We start from the raw sequence: 22,383 nt of genomic DNA, 5'->3' as shown, positions 1-22,383 counted from the left end.
AAGGATAAGTGAAGAGAAACTTACTCTCCATTTACTCCAGAAAATGGTGGTAGCTTAGCTTCTTGTTCATCCAGTGTCAATCTATTAATGGGTTGTCCTATTATGTCTAAAAAAGGATTACAAACCAAGAAATTACAATACATGTGAAAATCACTACGTACTAGAGATACATAATAACTTCAAAGCCAAGACATTCAAAAGCAGCAAAAAAAAAAAAAAAAAAAGGAAACACTGTAGCATCATTTAGGACCACATGCAGAGAGGGAGATATCTCTGTTTTGTTAAAATTGATGCATTTTTGGAAATGATTAATGTATTGTCCAAACCCATTGCACAGGACTTGTTAATGTAAATCGAAGAACTAGAATGCAAATGGAGTTGGCACCACCGATACACGCAGTCTCATGTCAAATATCATTATTATTTCAAAGAAAGTAACAGTGTACAGCAAAATGGGTTTTAGCACTTTCAACACAGGAGAAGACTATCTACAAGTATTCCAAACGAAAAGTCAAGTTGAAGTTCAGCTTTTAAGATTCAGTAATTTCATTGGTGCTTATTGGGTTGAATTAATATATTGGCAGTGATAACAAAGTGCTGGGACGAAACCAAAACCAGTTTTCAAAAGGCAAAAAAACAAAACAAAAAACCAATGTACTAGTTTAAAAATAGCAACACTTTAATCCAGCTTGCATTCCAATAGATTGGACTAAAAATGTCATGAATCGTTAAATTCAAAAACTAACTATTTTTTACTTATCTATTGTTTCCTGTATTTATATAGCAACAGTGTGTAAGCAGAGGATGGCAGAATATGTAGGTTAGACAAGGTTATCTAGCAGGGTTCTCCAGGGAAAGAACGTACGGTACATTTAAGACTGGTGGATGGTCAGTTGACTCTAGTCTGCTCCTGGGTGAAGGGACAAGGTTATTCCTTTTAGTGGGTCCCTTAGATTACCCCTTCCTGATTCAGGGGACGTCTTTTCCAAGCTTATCCAGGTTTGATAGGCTCCCATTGAAAGTAAAAGGAGAGAATGCAGGAGGTTTTTCTAGGGTTTTACGTTATGTTTTATGTTTTTGCCAAGTTATGAAATGTTCTGGAATGCAAGGTAAAGTGTTTCAGTAAAAGAAATGGCAACTGGTAAAAAAGAGTATCCGGGGAATGGCGTAGAAAGAGTATCAGCTGGGGACACCTTGACATGGGATCTCAGCGAGAATATGTGGAGATAGCTGAACCCTTTGGTTCTTACCAACTGGTAAGATATTTAGCGTAAGGGGAGAATGACCTGTGGTTCATATCCTGAACTCAGAGTGCCTCTGTGATTCTCTCATGGTGACGAGGGTGGCCTAGTTCTTGGAGGTACAAGGGTATCAATGGGCTAGTTGGGAGTATTAGTTAGGGATTTACAGAAATGTACTGGAATGTAAGGTAAAGTGATTTTCTAGCAAAAGAAACCCAAACCTGTGGACATTTGTAATGATTACAATGGGTACAATATGAATATCCTGTAGGAGAACCCAGTGACTGATGTGGAAGGGGTACCAAATTGAGATACTTGGATGTGGGATTTATGTGGAAAATCTGGTAAAGCTTTGTGGAGGAGTTTAGAACCCTTTGATTCTAACCCACTGAAGATGTATGGAATATGGGAGAAGGACGGAGATTCACAGCCTAAAGAAAGAATGCTTATGTGAGCAGTTTCTCCCATGGTGGTGAGACAACGTTCCAGTTCTTGGAGGTATAAAAGTATGAAGAGGCCATTGAAAGCATTAGTTAGGGGTTGGCTTCCAGCATTTTATGGGATACAATTTATATCAGACTCTTCCTTACTATCCATTGTCCCTGCTACAGATAAACCCTATGGCCTATGACCAATGTGAATGGAAGCCAATAAACTACTAGCATGGCAGTATTTAGGATTATGGGTGAAAATCAGGGCACCTATGGAAACTAACAGGATAACATGTAAATTCTATGTAAATATTGTGTCCTTGGAAGGTTCTGAATACTAACCACTGAGCCACCATGTTCCTTACAGTGTAGTCTTACCTGTGTTGTCTTCTCTCCTGACACTGCCATGCCCTATGTTGGTTTCTCCCCTTGGAATGTTTTGAAGGTGCTCATCAGTTTTATCGCTGGCTTCAGGCCCTGTAGATAAAAGAGTTAATTGTTAATAACATCCCACTTAGAGATTATTACAAGCTTCCATTGTTCTTATATAAAAAGATTCCCTTCTCAATTCAACTTTGCGAGAGTTGTAAATGGTAGGTAGTTGTTTCTTAAAGCTTAAAATCACTTGTAGCCCTATTTAATAAAAAATGGTATGGCCATACTGCAGCAATACTGGAAAAAAATACTGGCACAGCAGCAAGCTTTACAAAAGTGCTTCAGGATTCCAATAACAAATGAAGCGTCATTTATTCCAATAATTAGGGAAAAAATGTCAAGGTCACATAACCTGATTCTCCTCCAAACACAAAGTTCTCATTAAAAACATTAACTAAAATGAGTCTAAAAGTCAAAATATGCCCTAAAATTCTAAAAAACTGTGTACCAACATTTTACAACAGTGACTAAAAGTCATCATTCATTTATTAAATGTCTCCTCATATCATTGCACTGCTTACTTGCATTAGCCCATAATGGCAATAAACAAGTGAAAGGGTTCTATTTTCTAAATTAAAATGGATGCAAATTGCTTCATCCCACAAAACAAGGAGGGAAAGAGTAGCTTATGATTTTAAAACACAGAGCAGTACTGGCATGTAGTACAACACAGAAAACAGCAATAGCACTGGGCAGTAGTACCATATACAGTAGTACATGGAAAACAGTAGTAGAACATAGCAGTGGAACAAAATGAATAGAAGTATAAAACCACAGTACAGCACAGACAGTAGTAGCAGTCAGTAGTAGAAAATAGTACTACAGATCGTTGATCAGCAATAGCACACAGTAATACAACACAGAAAATTATGATTATATTATGAAAGCAGCATTAGAACACAGTAGTACAAGAGAGGTCAACTGATGATACATATATATATATATATATATATATATATATGATATTTTATGGGGCATTGGCTGTGTAAAAGAAATTTACTGCAAACCAGAGCAATAGTTGCACACAGCAATACAATACAGAGCAGTAGTGGTGCACATACTGTATGTACCGGTATTACACAGAAAGCAGCAGTAGCACATATTAGTATAAAAAACAAAAACTCAAGGAGACATTGAGAAGTCAATCAGTGATTTATGCCACCATATTGCTTTCTTATTTTACAACAGTGCACATATTAGTATAAAACACAGAAACTCATGGAGAGATTGAGAAGTCAACCAGTGACAGTACAACAAGAAAGCAATATGGTGGCATAAATCACTGGTTGGCTTCTCAATCTCTCCAAATCTCCAGTGAAGAGATTTCCACACTAAACATTGTGTAAAGCCAGGGAATAATAAAGGTGTCAGTCTCTTAAACCTGGATATCCATTTTCTTTCTGGGATGTGGAGAATATATAAAAGGAATAGGGCACCATAATACACAATAACACCGTTATAGTGGTGGTGTTAGGTCTTACATTAGTGGAGGTCTCCAGGAGTAAAAAGACAGCCTGTATTTCAAACTGTCCAGTTAGGGGCATGGATGGCATTTATTAACACATTTATATCACAGGAATGGTAATGCCTCATGTCTTACCTTTGCTTTCTATGTCCTTCCCACTCTGTCCCGTAATGCTGATTTTTTTGACCAAATGTACATGGACAGCAGGTCCAGATGATGTAAGAAGTGGTTTCTCCATCACTTCCCTACTTTTGTAGACTCTATCCGCATCTCCTTCTCTCACTTTAATTAAACCTCCTCCTCTAACTTCCAAGTCTCGTGCCCTCTGTGGCTGAAGTGTAGGCCCTACTTCAGTACTGGAGACGACTTCACTTCCTCTTTCCACCCTTGCAACCTTCACTGCATCTGCCCTCAAGTCCTCCTTCTTTTCCTTCTTTAATGTGTCATCACCTTTTGCTGCTTTCTCTGCGTCCTCTAGTTTCCGGTTAGCATTTTGGACCTCAGTTAAGGCTCGGGCAAGCTGCCTCTCCAATACTGTGATTTTGGCAGAGAGTGCTTGAACCAGAAGTTTTTGTTTATCTGCCTCTGGTTGTTTGCCTGGAGCAGGAAGGAAATCCACTTCCCTCACCCATACACCAACGCTGCAAAACTTTTTAGCAGGTTTTCCAATAGACAGCAAACTTCCCTTACTGGCCTCTTCTTTGGGGTTTTCTTTTTGTTCCGTTTCCTTCCTATCTACTACTTCCATTCCATCGTATGCTTCTTTTCCTCCTTCTCTTCCATCTTTGGTCTCTTCTTCTGGAATCTCTATGTAAAGTTCTCCTCTAGTCTTGCCTTTAGTATTGACCCCTGGATGTCCTAGATATTTCTGGCTCTTGAGCTGGACACTAAGTTGACGTTTTTCTTCTTGGAGCACCGAAATCTTTACCTGAAGAACTGGGATCATTTTCACTTGCTCTTCCAGCTGACGTAACCTCTTGAGTGCTACAGCCATTTGCTCCCTTACATGCTGAAGATGGACTGGGGTTGGAGATACCGGAGTGGACATCCCAGAACTTAGTGGTGTGAAGGAAGAGAGTTGTTGACATGAGGATGAGGATTGAAGACGAGAGAGGGATGGTGTAGAAGCAGAGGAGGTGGATCTGCATCCCAGGCTGAGCGGGCGAGATTGTCCAGCCTCTAACTTCTTGCTAGCATCTAGTAATGTTCTCTCCACCCTGGGATTGAAGCTGCTTGAGGACTGAGAGCTACCCCTGATCTCATATGCTGGGTAAAAGCCTCTTCCACAATAGGAATATGATGAATGGCGGCTGAAATAAAACAAGTAGTATTAGACTTTTTGGACATATCACTTATGGATAAGAGCAAAGGGACGCTGAATAAAAGGGTCATATAGATGAGGGTCATAAGATCTTTTCAGAGTCCCATGTGGATTTACATGAACATTATACTTTGTATTATGTTAACAGGTGTCTAACATACCATGCCTACTTCCAGACTGATATGTAGGATCAAGTATTAAACAGTTTGCTTCTCATAGTAAACTATTACCTACTGGTGGACAGACATGGGAAATCCAACATTTTACAGATATCATATAAATCTGAGGTGAGAGAGATCTTCCTATGGGGACAGTTGGCGTCTCATGGTGAACCATTAACTATTAATGGACATAAATGGGAAATTCAACATTTACAGATGTCATATAAAGGGGAGGTGAGAGTGATCGTGCTATAGGGACAGTTTACTTCTCATGGAAAACCATTGGTGACCACAAATGGGACATTTTACAGATGTCATATAAATGGGAGGTGAGAGAAATCTAACTATCTCTAACTATAGCTTCTCATGGTGAACCATTAACTATTGGTGGACAAAAATGGGAAATCCAACATTTAACAGATATCATTTGAAAGAGAGGTGAGGGAAATCATTCTATGAAGACACCTGACTGCGAAGAGATCTCCTTTCACTTTCTGCTGTCTCCAGAACAAAAAAGTAAAGCAAAATCTCTCCTAGAGAACAGATTTACCTATTCTCAGCTGCATTTAACTGTATTTATCTGGCTAGAGATACACAAACTGGATGTATGATCTTCCATTATATCACAATTTTGATTTGTATCAGTTGTAGGTTCAGAGTTTGGCTTCATTGATTTTTCCATCATACTTTCCTTACCTATCATTACTGGCATTGGAGCAGAGAGATTCCGTAGATGTCCACCAAGATCCAGTGTAGCCTGGGCCTCGTGGTAATGATCCAAATCGAGGTCTACGGTTGACCGGAACTCGTTTAATAGTATGTCCTTTCTCTATATCATCAACGTATTTCAGGAAATCCAAATCCAACCGATAACCATAAGGGGTCTCGACAGAATAGGGTGCTTCTTGTTCTTTCATAGTGGATAAAGAAGGAGGGATGGCTTTACCTGGACAGACAAACACAAAGGACAATATGATGTTAAACATTTTCCTCAACCTTGGATGCAATTTAGAGCACATATTCAAGAAGAACTTGGCCTAATCCCCGTTTCATGGAAATAGTCAATGCCAGAAAAGAAAAAGACAACATAAACTAAGCTGGGAATTAGTCAACAAAAAAAAGCTACAGTTTTATAAAAGCAAAATGACGTTTGGTGGAAAACATGCAAAGGACTATAATTTACATTTATTAGTTCTCTAATGACATTTTTATGTCAGGGTCTATGGAACTAGTTTATTTTAATATTATTACATTTTAATATTATTAGTGATTATACACTAAAGCTGAAGTTTAATCTGCTTAGTTTTAATTTTATATTTTGCCATAATGATCGTACAGCAGGCTTCTATTTCAGCCACCATCCATCCTATATAAACTTTTACTTATTTGTCTTTCTTTCTCATTTTAATCATGACTTATGACAGGACTACACATACAGGATCTGAGCAGAGCTTATTGTACCATGGATGATGGATGATTGCTTCCCCTTCCATGGCTCAATTTTAATCGGCTATGACATTAGATGGCCACAAAAATTTATAATACAGATATTTAAAGAAACATCCACCTATATACATTTCTTTATCTTAAACAGGCCACATCCCTAACATTCATTGGAAAAGATATGCGATGAAAGACATCAATTTTAAGCGGGACTTTTAAAGCCAGTACCATCAGTATCTTACAAAAATAACAAAATGTTATTATTAATAAACATTAAAAACAAACATCATTTCAAATACATAAAACACAATAAAATGGTGAGTGTATACAATGACCTCTCTTTACAGAATACCCCCAAAGGGTTAAATTTCTGAATTACTTCTCAACGCGTTTCGCGGAAATAATCCGCTTCTTCAGGAGGAAGGAGAGGAGAAGTCTAATGTTTGTACTTCCAGCAGCACTCCTATTTAAAATTGTTGCAAGGAGGGATGTGGTTATGTCGGCAATGGTAAATTCTAATCCCGTTTAGCTAATTAGTGAGTAATCTCTTTCAGTTTTCAATATAAATCACATTGATCGTAAGTTTCATGTCCTTCAGTCCTCAAACAGATATACGAACATATAGCCCAACAGCACAACCATGTTCCTATTCCATCCGCTTCCCTTGCAAGTGAGTGGCTAACAATTTTAAATAAGAGGGCTGCTGGAAGTACAAACATCAGACTTCTCCTCTCCTTCCTCCTGAAGAAGCAGATTTTTTTCCACGAAACGCGTTGAGAAATAATTCAGAATTTAAACCTTTTGGGGGTATTCTGTAAGGAGAAGTCATTGTATACACCCACAACTTTATTGCGTTTTATGTATTTGAAATGATGTTTGTTTTTAATGGTTAATAATATTAAAATTTTGTTATTTTTGTAATAAACTGATGGTACTGGCTTTAAAAGTCCCACTTGTAATACAAATATACAATATGATGGCAATGCTAGGCAAAATACTACTTTACAATAAATTTATAGGGTTAGTAAATTTACCACGGACTGCAGCTAAAGTTTCTCCATAATGCAAATAACAGAACTCATACTGTACCTGGAAAATGTGACTCCATGTGAAGGACCTGTGCCATCATGTCTCTAACTGTCTGGGTCAAATACAAACTAAGGAAGAGTTTTCTGTATCACTGTGCTCTGAAATATAGTAAAGAAATTATATTAGAATAAAGGCAGATAATACATGGTGGTTATATATTTATTTAAAAAATACATGTAAAGATACATCAAACAATAAAGTTCAATAATATTACCAATAATAGTATTATTAAAGTAAAATGTAGCTGAAAATTTGTTGACACATCTAAATCCACAAAATATATTTCATAAAACATCCAAATTATACATTAGCATCCCATTCTTACTTTGCTATTCTGGTGCATTGTGTTTAGGAGTGTTGTATCATTTAGTGGGCTGACAATGCACAAGACTGGGCAAAAAAATAACCTGCAGCAATTCTTGTATTGTAATACATTGCAGTTCATAGTAGTGGGTGCTGTGCTTTGTAGTGTAGTGAACATGTGTTGAGGTAACATGCATATTACTACAATAAAACAAAAGTGTTAATGGGCCATCAGTTATGAGAAAAATATCTATTGCAGGCTTATTTTTTAAAATTCTCATCTGGCAGTCAAGTCACAAATTCTTAATGTTGCACACAATGCCCTTTTAATGTGTAAAGAGCCCCACAGCCAAACCAATAAAGGCCATTCTGTTTCTCTAACCTACCAATTACTAAATAGTTTATTAGCAATAGTATAGAGCTGGGGTGTCAAAATCTGGCCCCCAACATCCTTTTTTTGGGCCCCCAAAGGAATCCTAAATATGAACTGCAGCTGGACTGCCGCTGCATTAAAATAGCGCCGCTACTACAATTCCCGACATCATTCACGTCTATAGACCAGCGGGCTCACTGCTTATGCGTGGCCCTATATTGGACTGTTTTATAGACGCAAATAATGCCGGGAATTTTAGTAGTGGCACTATATCAATGAAGCGGGAGTTTCAGAGGCGGGCCACTCATAAGATTTAGCTCCGCATTGGCTGCGTCTGGCATTTCCAGCATTCCCCTCCAGCTGTACTTTTCCTTGCTACTCCAAGGCATGGACTTGAATGGTTGGATTTTGTTATTATTATTATTGTTAGCCTGTGCAAAAAGGTTACCATTGAAATTTAACTCAGAAAGCTACAAATAGAGAAAGAGGCATTAGATTTTTTCTTAAATAAAATTAAAAAATAATTTTCTTGATTTTAAGCTTGCTCTAGATTGAATGTGAAGCAAAACCTCTTTGTTTTCATATGAAAAGGGTTGATATCTAATGAGAAGGAAAAATATCCTCAATTTTTTCAATAAATTTCAAGGTTGGCCCGCGACTTTGTCTAAGTTTTTAATTTTGGCCCTCATTTTGTGTATTTGAGTTTGACACCCCTGATATAGAGCTTTAAACTATATATATTTATTTTATCAATTTAATTCCAGTGTTTACCAAATTATAATGTCTACCTGCATGCATTTCTTGTGTAGCTAGACAACTCCGGGCCCTCTTTTGAACCCTCATAGCAATTGTATGGTCTGCCATGGCTATATAGTCAATAGTGAACGTAGCCAACAGTAGGCCCTGACTTCGCCCCCTTGCTGAACTGACTTGGGGGCATTAATAGGCTGAGTAGGGTCTGGTGGAACTTCCTCCTACTGAGACAACCGGGCAACTATTATTTTCAGAATCAAGGTAGCAACGTCCTTAAAAGATTGAGGGACCTTATAATAAGTCCCAAAGACCATTTTCTTTATTCTGCTTTTGCACATGCATCAAATTGTGATGCTTTCTCAATTCTTTCTTTTCTACCCCTCTCTTTTTGTCCACTACCTCTGCTACTGCCTCTGTCAGCCTTCCTCTACTTCTATCTGTCTACTTCATCCTTCCTCTCCATTTACTGCTGCTTCATCTCTCCTTATATCTGCAACTTCTCTTTTCTTCTGTCTTCTTCTATAGCTGCTTCCTTCTCTCTCTTCTTCTTGCACCCTTCTCTCATATATTTCTCTATCTTCCTGCTAATACCTCCATTGATGTCCACTGGCCACCTGGTTCCACTCTTCCCTCCAATTCTCCATGTTGTGTTCACCCTCTGTTCCTCTGCTCTCCGCACTTACTAATGCTGCGTGGTCCAACGCTCCATAGCTCGTCTGTCCCTCTCCAGACATATATGCTCCCATACTTACTACAGAATGTCCCTAGTTTTCTATTCTTTAGTTTTCTATTAAATCCTGTGTTTTTCTTTTCTTTACCCTGCTCCTTTGTTTCTCTCTCCAATCCCCATTCTCTACTCCTTTTTCGCTCTTCTTTTTCTTCTCTGTTTTATTTCTCCTCTTTCCTCTCCCCCTCATCGCTCATTCACCCCCAGGCGTTCTTCATGCTGTTTTGCTCCCTCAGACACACACTTATTGTGTCTTGCCTGTCCCTGTCACAGAGGTTTTCCAGATCGTAGTGACAGCAGGCTCTTTGTTTACTAGCTCCGAGCCACAACATCCCCCTCCATGTGCAGCTGGAAATAAGGCCCCCAACCGCCACTTTAAAGGGACCCGGGTGAGGTTCACTGTATAGGAACCTTCATGACCCTTTTTTATTAAGCAACACAACATTCGGGGTTATTCTAAACCAGTGGTCGCCAACCTTTTCGAACCAGTGGACCACTGGATTTGCCCACTTCGGATCGTGCATGTGCGGGGAGCCTGTTGTCACTCAAAAGGGGAAGGATCTGAACCTGCAATTGGGTGGGTTGTGTCCCCCCGCTCGGGGATGCACCGACCAAAACCGTGGACCACCAAAATTTTCTCCCAGACCACTCCACCGGTTGGCGACCGCTTCTCTAAACTACTCCAAAGTGAATAAAGATTGATTCTGCCTGCTCTGTGCAATTTGCATTTCATTGTTAGTTTAATAAGGATCAACAAAGTACCATTTATAAATAAAATTACGGAAGACCAATTATATAATTTTTTTTTTTGAAAACCTGCAACTTTTTCTAATGGATTTTGTCTTATTCTGTGTCCACAACAACACAACAACACAACAACAAGCTACAAATGTTGTGCATCCCTCATCTTGCTGATCCATGTTTGTGATATGTTAAATCGTTTGAAGAACAAGTTTTATGGGAATACCTACTTCTATTCTTCAGGCCCGGTATAGATTTGAAATTGCTTGGGCTAAAACATATCCAGATAGCCAAGGTATTGCAAATATTTCCTGCTATTTATGACTATGATTGTACTGTATCCTAGTGATGTCCTATTATATATAAAATATAATATTCGTCCAGTAAAATTCCAACGTTCTATATTTTACACACATTTCCACATATTTCATTAAAATTTATGGAGGAAAGTATTGCACAGAAAGGGAGAGTCTGGTCACATGACTTTCAAAGTTACGCAGAAAACAGTCATATGGACACTAAAAACTCTGCATTGCATGTTTAAGAATGATTTGTAAAAGGTTGGAGCAGCTTCTGCAAATTAATGTGGTGTCCTATTATTATTATTATTATTATTATTAATAATAAGAAACAGGATTACGCTGTACAATAAATAGGGGTTGCAAATGACAGACAGATACAGAAAGTGACACAGGAGGAGGGGAGGACCCTGCCCTGAAGAGCTTACAATCTAGGCGATGGGGGAAGTATCACACAATAGGAGGCCAAGGGGAGACATTTCTTCTCTCCATTTTACATAGGGCCCTTATTTTACACAAACACCTATAGAAATCCTTCTCCAAGTTTCTCTGGCGTTCCCATTGATTAGTAGAAGCAGACATTTTACTTGCTCTAGGCAATGGCTTCTATGAGATTAAATGACTGGAAGATGTGCAAACTTCCACAAGTTTAAATAAAGCCAAGGAGCTGCTAATTTAAATATGATCAGAACCAGAAAACCAAAATATGCAAAAGGTATATATTTGGAGTTTAACAGTTCAATTTCTGTGCACATTATTCAGATCATCATTTTGATTTGAGCATGCTTGAGTTTATTTTCCAATACATCCCTGGACAGCTCTCAGCTTCTAAATATAAATGTGGTGACTATGTTATAGAAGTAGGAACATTACATGCTGTGACATGTAAATTATAGGAATAGCATTCTCATAATAATATGATATTCTCTGCTCCTCCATTCTACCCATCATCCACTACTGATGTCAGGATGGGAAATCTCTGTCACTTTATAGTCAATGTAATCTGTACACCAATATAATGAATACTTAAACACTACTGCTAGGCTGTTCTCCATTTCCTACACTGTGCACCCTCCACTATTCTCATAATACCCCATATATACAAATATATAGCTGTTCTTCATCCTCTACATTCCTCTTCTAGTTCTATAAATAATATCACATACACTACTTATGATTGTCCTCCTCGATCTACACTCTGCACAACTTTACCAATTTTACCTCCACATACACTATTATATAACTGTCCTCCATCTTCCACACTGTGCACCCCTCTACTATCCCCATATACTGTATACTATTATACCTGTCCTCTATCCTGTACACCCACATACATTACTATATGACTGTCCTCCATCTTATACACCATGCACCCCTCTACTATTGCCATACCATCTCCATGGACATTACCAAATTTCTGCCCAACATTGCTAAGATTTGCCTATATAGAGGGAGTTGGGGGCATGCATATCCCTTTCTTTATTATTTTATAGCCATTTTGTAAAACCTACTGATCTCCTACAAGCTGCTGATCTAAAGTTTGTTGGGGTTCCCTGAGCCCTGGAACTTTGTCCAATGTTCCTCCATGGTAAAATGGCTGAGTAAAGCTGCTGTGAACCCTCTTGCTGTGTTGTTACAGAATATGTTGCAGCGCAGCTCATGTGAGGTAGAATGAGAAGTTTATTTATAGAAAGTGCCCTTTTCTCACACACTCTGCCTGGCTGCTCATTCTCATCTCCGGTTATTTCACAAACAAAAAGGACGGAATTTTTCTGCCTCAGCTGTTACAGATTGGAATATCTCCTACACAGACATCTTCTTTTCTCCGGCTTACATCCATCGTTATTTCTTCTGCAGATTTCTGGAGCATTCCAAACTTTCTTCTATAAAAATTTCCATATTTACCGAATGCATATCATTATTTGTATCTTTATGTATTTTTGAATTATAGAACAATCATGGTCATTTGTAGAAAATGATTAGCAATGGTTCTGTGCAGTAGTTTGAATGTTACTCTATGAGCTGGATGTGCTGGTCCTTACAAGGTTCTTTAAGACGCATGGGTACCACCCCACTTCAAAAATGTCAGCTCTACCTAAAACTGGTACCTTACAGCTAAACTGAAGGTAGACGTTAAAATACACCATTGTATGTAGCTAGGTAGTTTTAAAACATCATTACATGTATTTTAATGGAAGCCAGTGTAAGTATCTACCTTTTGGGCTGGGTTCACAAAGTTGCAAAGTGCATGCATTTTGGTGCATTGGGATGCCATGCATTCATGAGTCCATAGACATGCATTGCGATGTGCTGAAGTATATGCACCTATTTTGGTGCATTAGGCAGCCCATTTATCGCCAACAGTGTAAATCCAGGCGTAATCCCCCATACAACTGCATTCAAAATGGGAGAGAAAGAGGCAGCACTATGATCCAATCAGGTGTCCTGATTTGCAGAAAAGGAATTTTCTTATAAAATAAGAGAGCAGAAGGTTGGTAATCTGCTACTGTCCAGTCATAGGGGCACCTTTATGGGCGCAAAGACAGATGTACAAATCTTTCATGGGTTCCCAGCCATCAACGCTCTATCCAGAATTAAAAGAAGTTGGAACCAGATACACTTTAATTCAGAATAAACAATCTGAGTAGCCATGTAAAAATAGTCACAAATTCTTGCCACTGGAAATGCATTATTTATCCCACTTTTACTCCCACACAAAATTTATGTTTGTTATGTTTATGTTTATGTTTGGATATTTTATGTTTGCTCTGTCTAAATCTAGTTTCTCTAGAGCCCTATTTGACCAGCATTGGGTCTATTTCCATCATGACTGCCTGGCACTAACATGCCCCCCCCATATTCCTCTGAGAAGTGGTGAATTTATTCATGGCTTCAAAACCTGGCACATGAACGTTGGCACCAAATACCTGTGCACAAACATGCTGCCAAGTGCCACACTCCTGACAGCCATTTACACTTTATAGGTGAGTATGGTATCTGGAAAATACTTTTATTACCTGTTCATACTGCCAGGTCTATTTTTTTCTATGCTGTGCCAGGGAGACAACTTTATCCTTTCTGGAGTAAAATTGTACAGCGGCAATGTCAAGCTGTGAACAGGGTAATCGGAGATAATCATGCCATGGTAAATATTACATTGAATAGAAGCTGATTATTGTGAGCACCCCCAGCAGTCCCCAAATGATTTTATCTGATCCTTCTAACGGTCACCTTTGCTCGTTACATTGATTTGTTACAAAAAATTAAGGGAATATCAGGATCAAGGAATAAAATGTTAGCAAAAACTGTTACCTGTGTCATATTTGTGATTTAGGAGTTTGACTGTAGTTTCCCAAACAGTACCAGTGCAGTATTACAAACCGGGCCCTCTTATTGGTGTCAGTGTGGACTTATAATTATTATTATATTCAAATTATAAAATACCAAATACCAATGGGGGTTACTGATGACATATTGTCCCTTTTGTTGGTGTCGGTAGTTGAACACCAGAGAGCTACCAACCTCTTCTAGGTGCTAGTATGGGTATGGGGCTGTTGGTATGGGAATCACTTCACTCTAGATTAGTTTTATTGCAAAGTTAAAATAATTGACCTAATATTTAGATTTCTGCATAGCTCCATTATGAAAGAGTCAAGCACCAGCCGGCATGTACCTTCCCTTTCTGGTATTTCCACTCTTAAAACACATACAGATATTGTAGATTCTGTGGCATGCCAATAATTTGAAAATATCCCCTTATTTATAAGAGAGCGCCTTTGGAGCTTAGTTGGCAGCAAATGTTTCTGTGCTCCCAGGAATGGCAAACCACACAAAGGGTAGCAGATCTGCACTTGGCTGAAAATCTTCAACCAACAACCACATGGCCAAAAGCAACATGTTACTGTACGGAACCGTGCCCTGATCTGCTGCAGCCCCATGCAAATGCTTCTCAGCTTCTCTCATTCACTTGAATAGGAGACTGTATTTTAGAGTACAGCAGATCGCCGTGGCTTGCTGTGGGCACTTAGTCTGAATTATTTCTTTCTCTTGTGGAATTATACAACTCCAAACAGACGGCAAACAGTCTCTTCTGTTGTCTGCCCAGTGTTTGGAGCACAATGCTATTATTAGGTAACATATACTCTCCTTATCGCTAAAACCACTGTGTCATATATACAAAAATAGGAGCCCACTGCACCCCCCTGCTTTTGTTTACACATTCCAATCGTGTCACTATCTTTCAGACAAAATGATGTGTAAATCCAGAAAGGTCTATACAGGGGAACAATGCATAGCTGATGGCTTTTAAAAAGAGAAATCCAGGGCTGTTAGTTGCTGCTCCGCCATACCCAATCATGTCTTATAGGACCATTGTAAACTATATTACCCATGAAATCAGCATATGTTGTCACCTCCAGGATAAACCCACTAAACAAGGAATGTATTAACTTCAGAACAATGCAGAGAAATAGGCAAATCTTTATGACTCAGTGGAAGTGTGTGAATGGCTGCTTTATGGAACAACTTTTTTACATAAAGCTGTGCTGGTAAATCTGGATTCCAAGAAAACAGTTTCAGCATTCCATATCCCCCCTCTTATTGTGTGATACTTCCCCACCTCTTAGATTGTAAGCTCTTCTGGACAGAGTCCTCTCCTCCTCCTGTGTCACTGTCTGTCATTTGCAACCCCTATTTAATGTTGGAGCAATATAAACCCTGTTTATTATTTAATAATAATAATAATAATAATAATATTAATAATAATATAATATAATAATAATACCCAGTGTAAATTTTTAAATAATAAGAGTCTTATCTGATAAAAGAAGAGCAATTCCATTGAACTACATTATGTTGTGCATGCTGATCTGCCAGACAACACAGGCAGGAAGGTGATTCCAATTTTGCTGTTGTAGTTAAAAATAATGCGGTGTCACTTCCCCGCCTGCTAATTGGACAATAAAGGAGCAGTAAGACGCACATCCTTCATCAGTTCTGCTTATTCTTACTATTAGTACATTGCAGATAGCCTTATATGACTACCAGTGCTGCATCTTCCCCTCCTAGCCATAGTGATACTATGCATTGAATTACAGGATGGTGATTTATTTTTTAGGCTGGGGGGGGGCTTTTTTATTTTTGCACTGTGCTGCAGTAAATTACTGTAAATCCCATGTTTTACTGCATATTACACCTCAATTCATGGTAACGTGCATAGTGCAGTGCTATTCAATGTGAATGGCACCCCAACGCAATGCATGGAAGTGACCGGCACACAACAATTGCCTAGTTATCTATTATGTTTGGTAGAACGTGCATCAGTATAAATAATACACCAGATGGTGTCTGCAGACTATTTTTACATAATAATGGGGCATTGGTGGCTACCCATTTTCTGCTTACTTCTCCATCTGCCTCTGGGTAGATGACAATTGTCAGGTTGCCATCTTTGGATCAAGAGGAACCGATGCCATAGGACTATAAGGCTGCAATTTTTGTCGCTGGAAATTAAATTTTATGATAATTTCTGGCAACAGAGTGACAGATGAAGAATGGGTTCTGTGCACACAGGACCTTTTCTGTTCTATAGAGAGGGGAGAAGAATGGACGAGCCAACGGCACCCCAATTAGCTCTTCTCTGTTGACTTCTATAGCGCTCATTCCCCAACAGTCAATAATGGATCCTTCAGGCAACAACACCCATTGACCACTGTACACATATGAGATTCTTGCCTGAGACCTGCAATACCTTTTGTCTCGGGTTAATATTCATCTCCTAGATAGTAAGCTCTTCGGGGTCCTCTCCTCCCCCTGTGTCACTGTCTGTATCTGTCTGTCATTTACAACCCCTATTTAATATACAACTCTGCATAATATGTTGGCGCTATATAAATCCTGTTTATTATTAATAATAATAATAATAATAATTATATTTTGATGTGTGAAGCAGTCTATTGAGCAGCAATGGCCGAACAATCGGCTGGTGTCCATTCACCAAGATTCTCTCTTCTAAAGAACCTGTAACCAAGATCATGGCACGAGTCACAGCTTGATGACGGAACAATGCCGGGTTTCCATTCATGCAGAAAAAAAACAATATTTAGGGATGTTTCATTTAAAGAAACTTGTAGTGACGGGCAACACGGTGGCTAAGAAGTAGCACTTTTGAGCGCTAGGTCCCAGGTTCGAATCTCGGCCAGGACACTGTCTGCATGGAGTTTGCGAGTTCCCCCTGTGTCTGTGTGGGTTTCCTCCCACATCCCAAAAACATGCAGTGAGGTTAATTGGCTTCCCTCTAAAATTGGCCTTAGACTGTATTAATCACATATGACCACGGTAGCGACATTAGATTGTGAGCCCCTTTGAGGGACAGTTAGTGACACAACTATAAATACTGTGTAGTAATAATAATAGTGACAGAAATATGAGGAATGCTACTTTCCAAATAGAGGACTATCCTTCTTAAAAAGGGAACTATGGCTATGGTAAAGCAGAATATTATATATTTGTTATGTTAGATGCATGCTAAGTAATGTATAAGTATAACTCTTCCAAGTATGTGTTATCTCTCAGAGACCATCGTACTCCTCAATAATGACTTCATCTGCTTTTTTCCCCCGAAAAAATCTGTTAAGAGATAACACAATCATGTACATCCTGAAATTGTTTGCACATGTCTTCACGCAGTTGTGTTGCAGTGGGATTATGGAGCAGATTCTGGAAGCTGCATATTGGTTTTGGTTGTGTGAAGGGATGTAGTTGTAAAAAAAGGAGGGGGGGGGGGGGGCACAGTACTATCCATGGCCAGCGTGCATGCGCATCAATGTTATGTAAATGTGCCCACCCCACTACACCCCTGCCTATGTGTCACTCAAAGGGGAAGAAACTTCCCCCAGAGTAACGCCATGATACCAGAACCCGCCCACTCTCCTATCGCAGGTCTGAGCCTGTAATGGGAGGGTGGGCAGGTTGTGTTTAGAGAGACAACCTGCCCACCTCCCCTAGCCTGCATATGGGAGACATGGGCCGTGACTCTGGCCGGTGTGCCCCCCCAGTGGGGTTCTTCTCCTGACCAGAGCCGCAGACCACCAAAGAATCCTTTACTTAACAGTGGGCACGTGTGCTCATTCCAGAAAAAAGTGAGGGCACGTTGTTTCCATCCATGCCCGCCCCACTACACCCCTGGTTGTGTGGTTGTGTTTCCTCCTTTAAAAGAAGAACCCCTCCACAAACATAAGGCAATGCATGCAAACACGTTACCTGTGGTGCAGCATGCCGCTCCTGGGGGCATTGCAGCAGCTTCCTATGCTCACTGCTCAGTTTGCAACTGCAAGTGTGAAAGAGGCCTTACAATCAAATTTCTGAGGGAACGTAGAATGAGAGAATAAGAAAATGCTTCCTCCTTCCTGCAGCAGACTGAAATCAGGCAAGGCACAACTAGAGCATTTTAATGGAACGTTTTATTTAATAAAGGCTGTGCAGACTCTACAGAGATGCAATCAAAAAAACATGAAAATATGTTTTGCTACAGAACTCAATGTTTTCCATTGCAGCATGATTACAGTAAACCCAGCCTATACTCATTTATTCCAAAATCCTGCATTTCCTCCTGTACAAGGGAAATCTTACACTTTGCTTCTTGACGCGCTCTTTCCAACACTCACTGTCATCCCTGTACACCCCTCTCCTGCACATCCCTTCCCCATATACGGAATTCATTTTCTCTATAAATAAACATTTGTAACCCATTCTGGTTCATGTTGGGCCTCCTCCCAGCAAAGCAGCTCCATTCCAGCCCCAAGGGACGCACCGGGGTCAGGAGGGACCATGGACATCTCCTGGAGGGCTGGCATTTTCTTCAACAACAAAATATTCAAGGATTTACTTGTAATCACAAGAGAACAATTTGGACTGTAACGAATACGACTTTTCAAGTGAATAGTGTCTTTGTTGTTGTCTTATTAAGGCTGACAAGTTAAGTATTTTTAAGAAGATGTTGCTCGGCAATAAAGCTCATTCGAAATTTGGTTAAGTAGAAACTTGATGTTAGGATATCGTTTTTAATCATTATTCCAACATCAGCAAGTGATAACCGAGGTGTTGTTCTCTGTGTTGTATTATTTAAAGAGAAATGATTATTACAGCACTTCAATGGCTGCAAATGTTGCTTAGGCAGCAAATCAGAATATTTGCCTAAATTATGTGCCCCCCTTTTATAGCAGGCATCTAAGACTATGCTCTGAGCAGAAGGTAGTAAACCGCTGTACCGTGTCAGCTTTGATTGGGGACAGAAAAGATTGGCACTGTGCTTGGCTTTACTTGGAGACCAAAGAGAATGGTGGCCCTGGTGGGAGACCCATGAGATCATGAGCGCCATGGCTGGCTTTGATTGGAGATTATAGACTGTAGACCTGGGAATGGCAAATTCCGTCCCATAGGCCAGATACGGCCGAGCTGGTAGTTCATTCCGGCCCAACGCCCCCTGGCCGATCCGGCCTAAAGAACGGATCCATTAATGAGGTCTTACAAGCGCTGTACACACGCCGTGACGTGTGTACGTAGCCTAAGCATATTGGTGGCATTGTTGTTGGCTGTTATTGGGGACCATGCATATAGAAAATGCTTTGGCTAGCTTGGAGAGCAAAGATACTGGGGGCACGCTGGCTAGGTAGCAGTTAAGTCAAAGCAATTCCACTTCTTTAAACTACTTAGGGAATACCTTTCATACCACAAAAGAAACAATAGCTACCTATGTAAAAATGAAATAAAACACAAACAAAACATATAAAAAAATTTAGAAAAAAAACAAGTATCTAAATAAGCAATAGAAAATGTCTCTTAGTCCATCAAAAAAATCTGAACAACCATCAAAATCCAATTGCTGCTGGTCAAACAATTACCAGTTGCCTGGATGGCTCTGATATCTCCATTGATTGATCACTCCCAAACTTTGGACAAATCTGTCTAAATTTGTATGATCTATAAAGTATCCTGCAGAGAATTGTGACTACACATGCAGTTATCCATAGACGCAAATACACACAACCTCTGCAAATGATCAATGAAATTTACCATGGGAGATTGCAGGCCTCCTTTATACATTATTCTCCATATGTGTAACCTTTGAGTAAACATTAATTAAAAAGTTCTTTTACGAGTTAAAAGCTTTTCCAGGAGATATCCATGGAACGTAGAATGAGTATATAGGAAGTAATGTATACATAAGGATATGATGGGGGTTAATGGGTTAAGAATGTAGCCCCCAGCCCGAGTGACAGACTACAGACTCCCGACGTTCTCCTCCCCCTGGCTAGAGATTAAAGAGAGGAAGCCAGGAGTTGGGGAGGAATGACATAAAATGGGTTATTTCAACAGCAGAGAGCAGGCAGACTTCTCTCCCAGTGCCCCTTACCCTCCGACACATTCCAGGCCTGGTCAGATTCCTTGTAATCCCAATTCACAAAGAGCAGCAGAGGAGGACTCCTTCCACACCCTAAAGTCATAGGAGAGACAGGGCATCATTCCAGGTCACATGCCAAAGGCCAATGCCAGAAAAACTTGGACACATTACAAGCCAAGCGATATAAGTAGTGTGACGACTGGGGATATTACCAAAAATGCCTGAATAAGAATCATCTGGGATACTCATATCAACCAATCGCCTTCTTATTTTCAATGTCATAGACCAGATAGGTTGGGGAAGAGTGTTGCCTTGGGCAAAAGAGACGCTTGGTCATGAAGGTCATCTTAGTGGTAGTGTACACAAATTTTTACATATTGCTCAGGTCCTCATGGCTCAAACAGTTTGGGAGCTGCCCTATTAACCACTACTTTTTAGGTTCATTAGCCAAACATTTTAAGGACAAAGATGGAAAAAAAATGGCTGTGCTCTTAGTATTCCACCTAATGCAACAACTTGTGTGCCATTCTTCTCCACAACCTGGTTAAGCCAAAGATTGCCAGTCCCACCCTGCCTCCCCACATTCTAATTGGTCCATATTAAAATTGTAGGGAACGGCAAACATCAACACTGTTGATCTTGAAGTTTTTGAGATTGGCCAGCCATTTGGGAGTAGCAGTGGGACTGTACACTGCTCATAATGGTGTGGGCACCTCTAGGTGCACTTTATACTATTTACTAATTCTGTATTATTTCTAATGACAATATACCTTTAAAAATACCCCATCATTTCAATAAAGACTGCCTATGAGAGTTTATGTGCCTTTAAAATATTTTAGACATGTTCTATCAGTAAATACCTCCATTGTGCAGACATCTAAAAGCCCCGAGAGTCCATCTTGGAATTGATGTTTGCAGCCCCGGCAGACTTGAAGCTGTCATTTAATGCCACCTAATATTATTACCCTTTGTTCATTCCCCGACAGATACATGAAGGGGACATTCAGAAAACACTAATGAATTAGGCATTTATAATTTGTGATTTGTCTGTGCTTTCGCCTGAAATGTTTTATGTTAGTAACAGGGTCTCTTTAAGCACAAGTAGTAAGATTTTGTTATGTTCCTTATGTAAACTCAGGGCATTTATTTTCAGGCTTGTCTTCTTGTGTAAAAGCAGAATTATCCCTTTATATACACATATTTCTCAGTAAGTGGTGGCTCAGCCTGGGACGCCTCACAAGCCCCTTGCCAACCTTTTAAAATAATTTCCAAGAACACTTTACCGCTGAGCTGGTTTTGCTAGGCTTGGCACAGCAATCTTCTCTTATAAGACCACAAAACCACCTAAATACTTCACTGTAACAGTTTCAGTGAGTTTGGTAAATACATTTTTTGTGTGTTTTTAAGGGCTCAATAACACATATGTGCTATGGGAACTCATTTTTTCTCCTCCTACCGGGGCCATGTGGTACAAAGCTTTGTGTTAGGCAGCCGGTTTAACTGACTACTCCTGCACCAAAACACATAAAAAACATGCATGCACCAATTCTAGTATTGCACATCGTGGCACACACTACACGGCAATGCATGCATGCTTAAATAGTGCATTGGATGCCATTTTTTGGGATATTTTCGCCATACTTGGCAACTACACACAGATTATAGTCTCTGCCTGTTTGCAGTGGTGCCATGTATAGAGCTGAGCCCTACACTGCATGGCACATGGTCCGCTCAGTGTAGGCAAAATACAAAAAGTCAACAAGCTAAAAATGTTTTTATTTAGCAAAAGAGACTTTTTAGGTTTATTCTACCATAAACCTCCACCTCCTGGTGAATTCTTTGTTTGCGTTTAGTTCTGCTTCAAGAATAAATGGCATTGCATGACAGAAATGTATGTTGCGAGTTGTGAGTTTTGGTAACTTGAGCGTTTGCACAGTTCATTTGTGTGAATGTTCCATCAATACCATTGGTCAACACCAAAATGCAAGAAATTGTCCAAATATAAACAATTCCAGGGCAGTTTTTGACAAATCAGACTGCTTTAGGAAATTGTAGGCCAACTTGAACCATCAAATTCAGAGCTTATAAGGCAGAATCAGGCAAAATAACATTGTTCTGGGGAACACGATATTTCAAGAGGTGTTGGAGTTTCATATCCAGGCTTCAATATGGGAAAACATTTTGTAGCAAGACTGAAAGGC

At 39.6% G+C, this 22,383-nt stretch overlaps 1 protein-coding gene across 3 annotated transcripts in view; it reads right to left on the bottom strand.

The window, feature by feature from the left end:
• The window catches only part of KANK2 (KN motif and ankyrin repeat domains 2), a 66,783-nt gene that overhangs the window by 13,768 nt on the left and 30,632 nt on the right, over positions 1–22,383 (bottom strand). The window contains exons 3-8 of one of the 3 annotated variants that reach the window (XM_072399567.1): positions 20,195–20,275; positions 7,587–7,684; positions 5,751–6,000; positions 3,708–4,882; positions 2,051–2,149; positions 25–106 (exon numbers count right to left, since the gene is read on the bottom strand). In XM_072399567.1, coding sequence (XP_072255668.1) covers positions 25–106; positions 2,051–2,149; positions 3,708–4,882; positions 5,751–6,000; positions 7,587–7,626 — 1,646 coding nt within the window. In that variant the 5' untranslated portion in view covers positions 7,627–7,684; positions 20,195–20,275. The remainder of the gene's footprint in view (positions 1–24; positions 107–2,050; positions 2,150–3,707; positions 4,883–5,750; positions 6,001–7,586; positions 7,685–20,194; positions 20,276–22,383) is intronic. The other 2 variants (XM_072399566.1, XM_072399568.1) reach the window with 2 other exon arrangements.

The sequence above is a fragment of the Pyxicephalus adspersus genome, chromosome 2, assembly GCF_032062135.1.
Source record: "Pyxicephalus adspersus chromosome 2, UCB_Pads_2.0, whole genome shotgun sequence".
Classification (NCBI taxonomy): Eukaryota; Metazoa; Chordata; class Amphibia; order Anura; family Pyxicephalidae; genus Pyxicephalus; species Pyxicephalus adspersus.
This window is presented reverse-complemented; position numbering and strand designations above follow the sequence as displayed.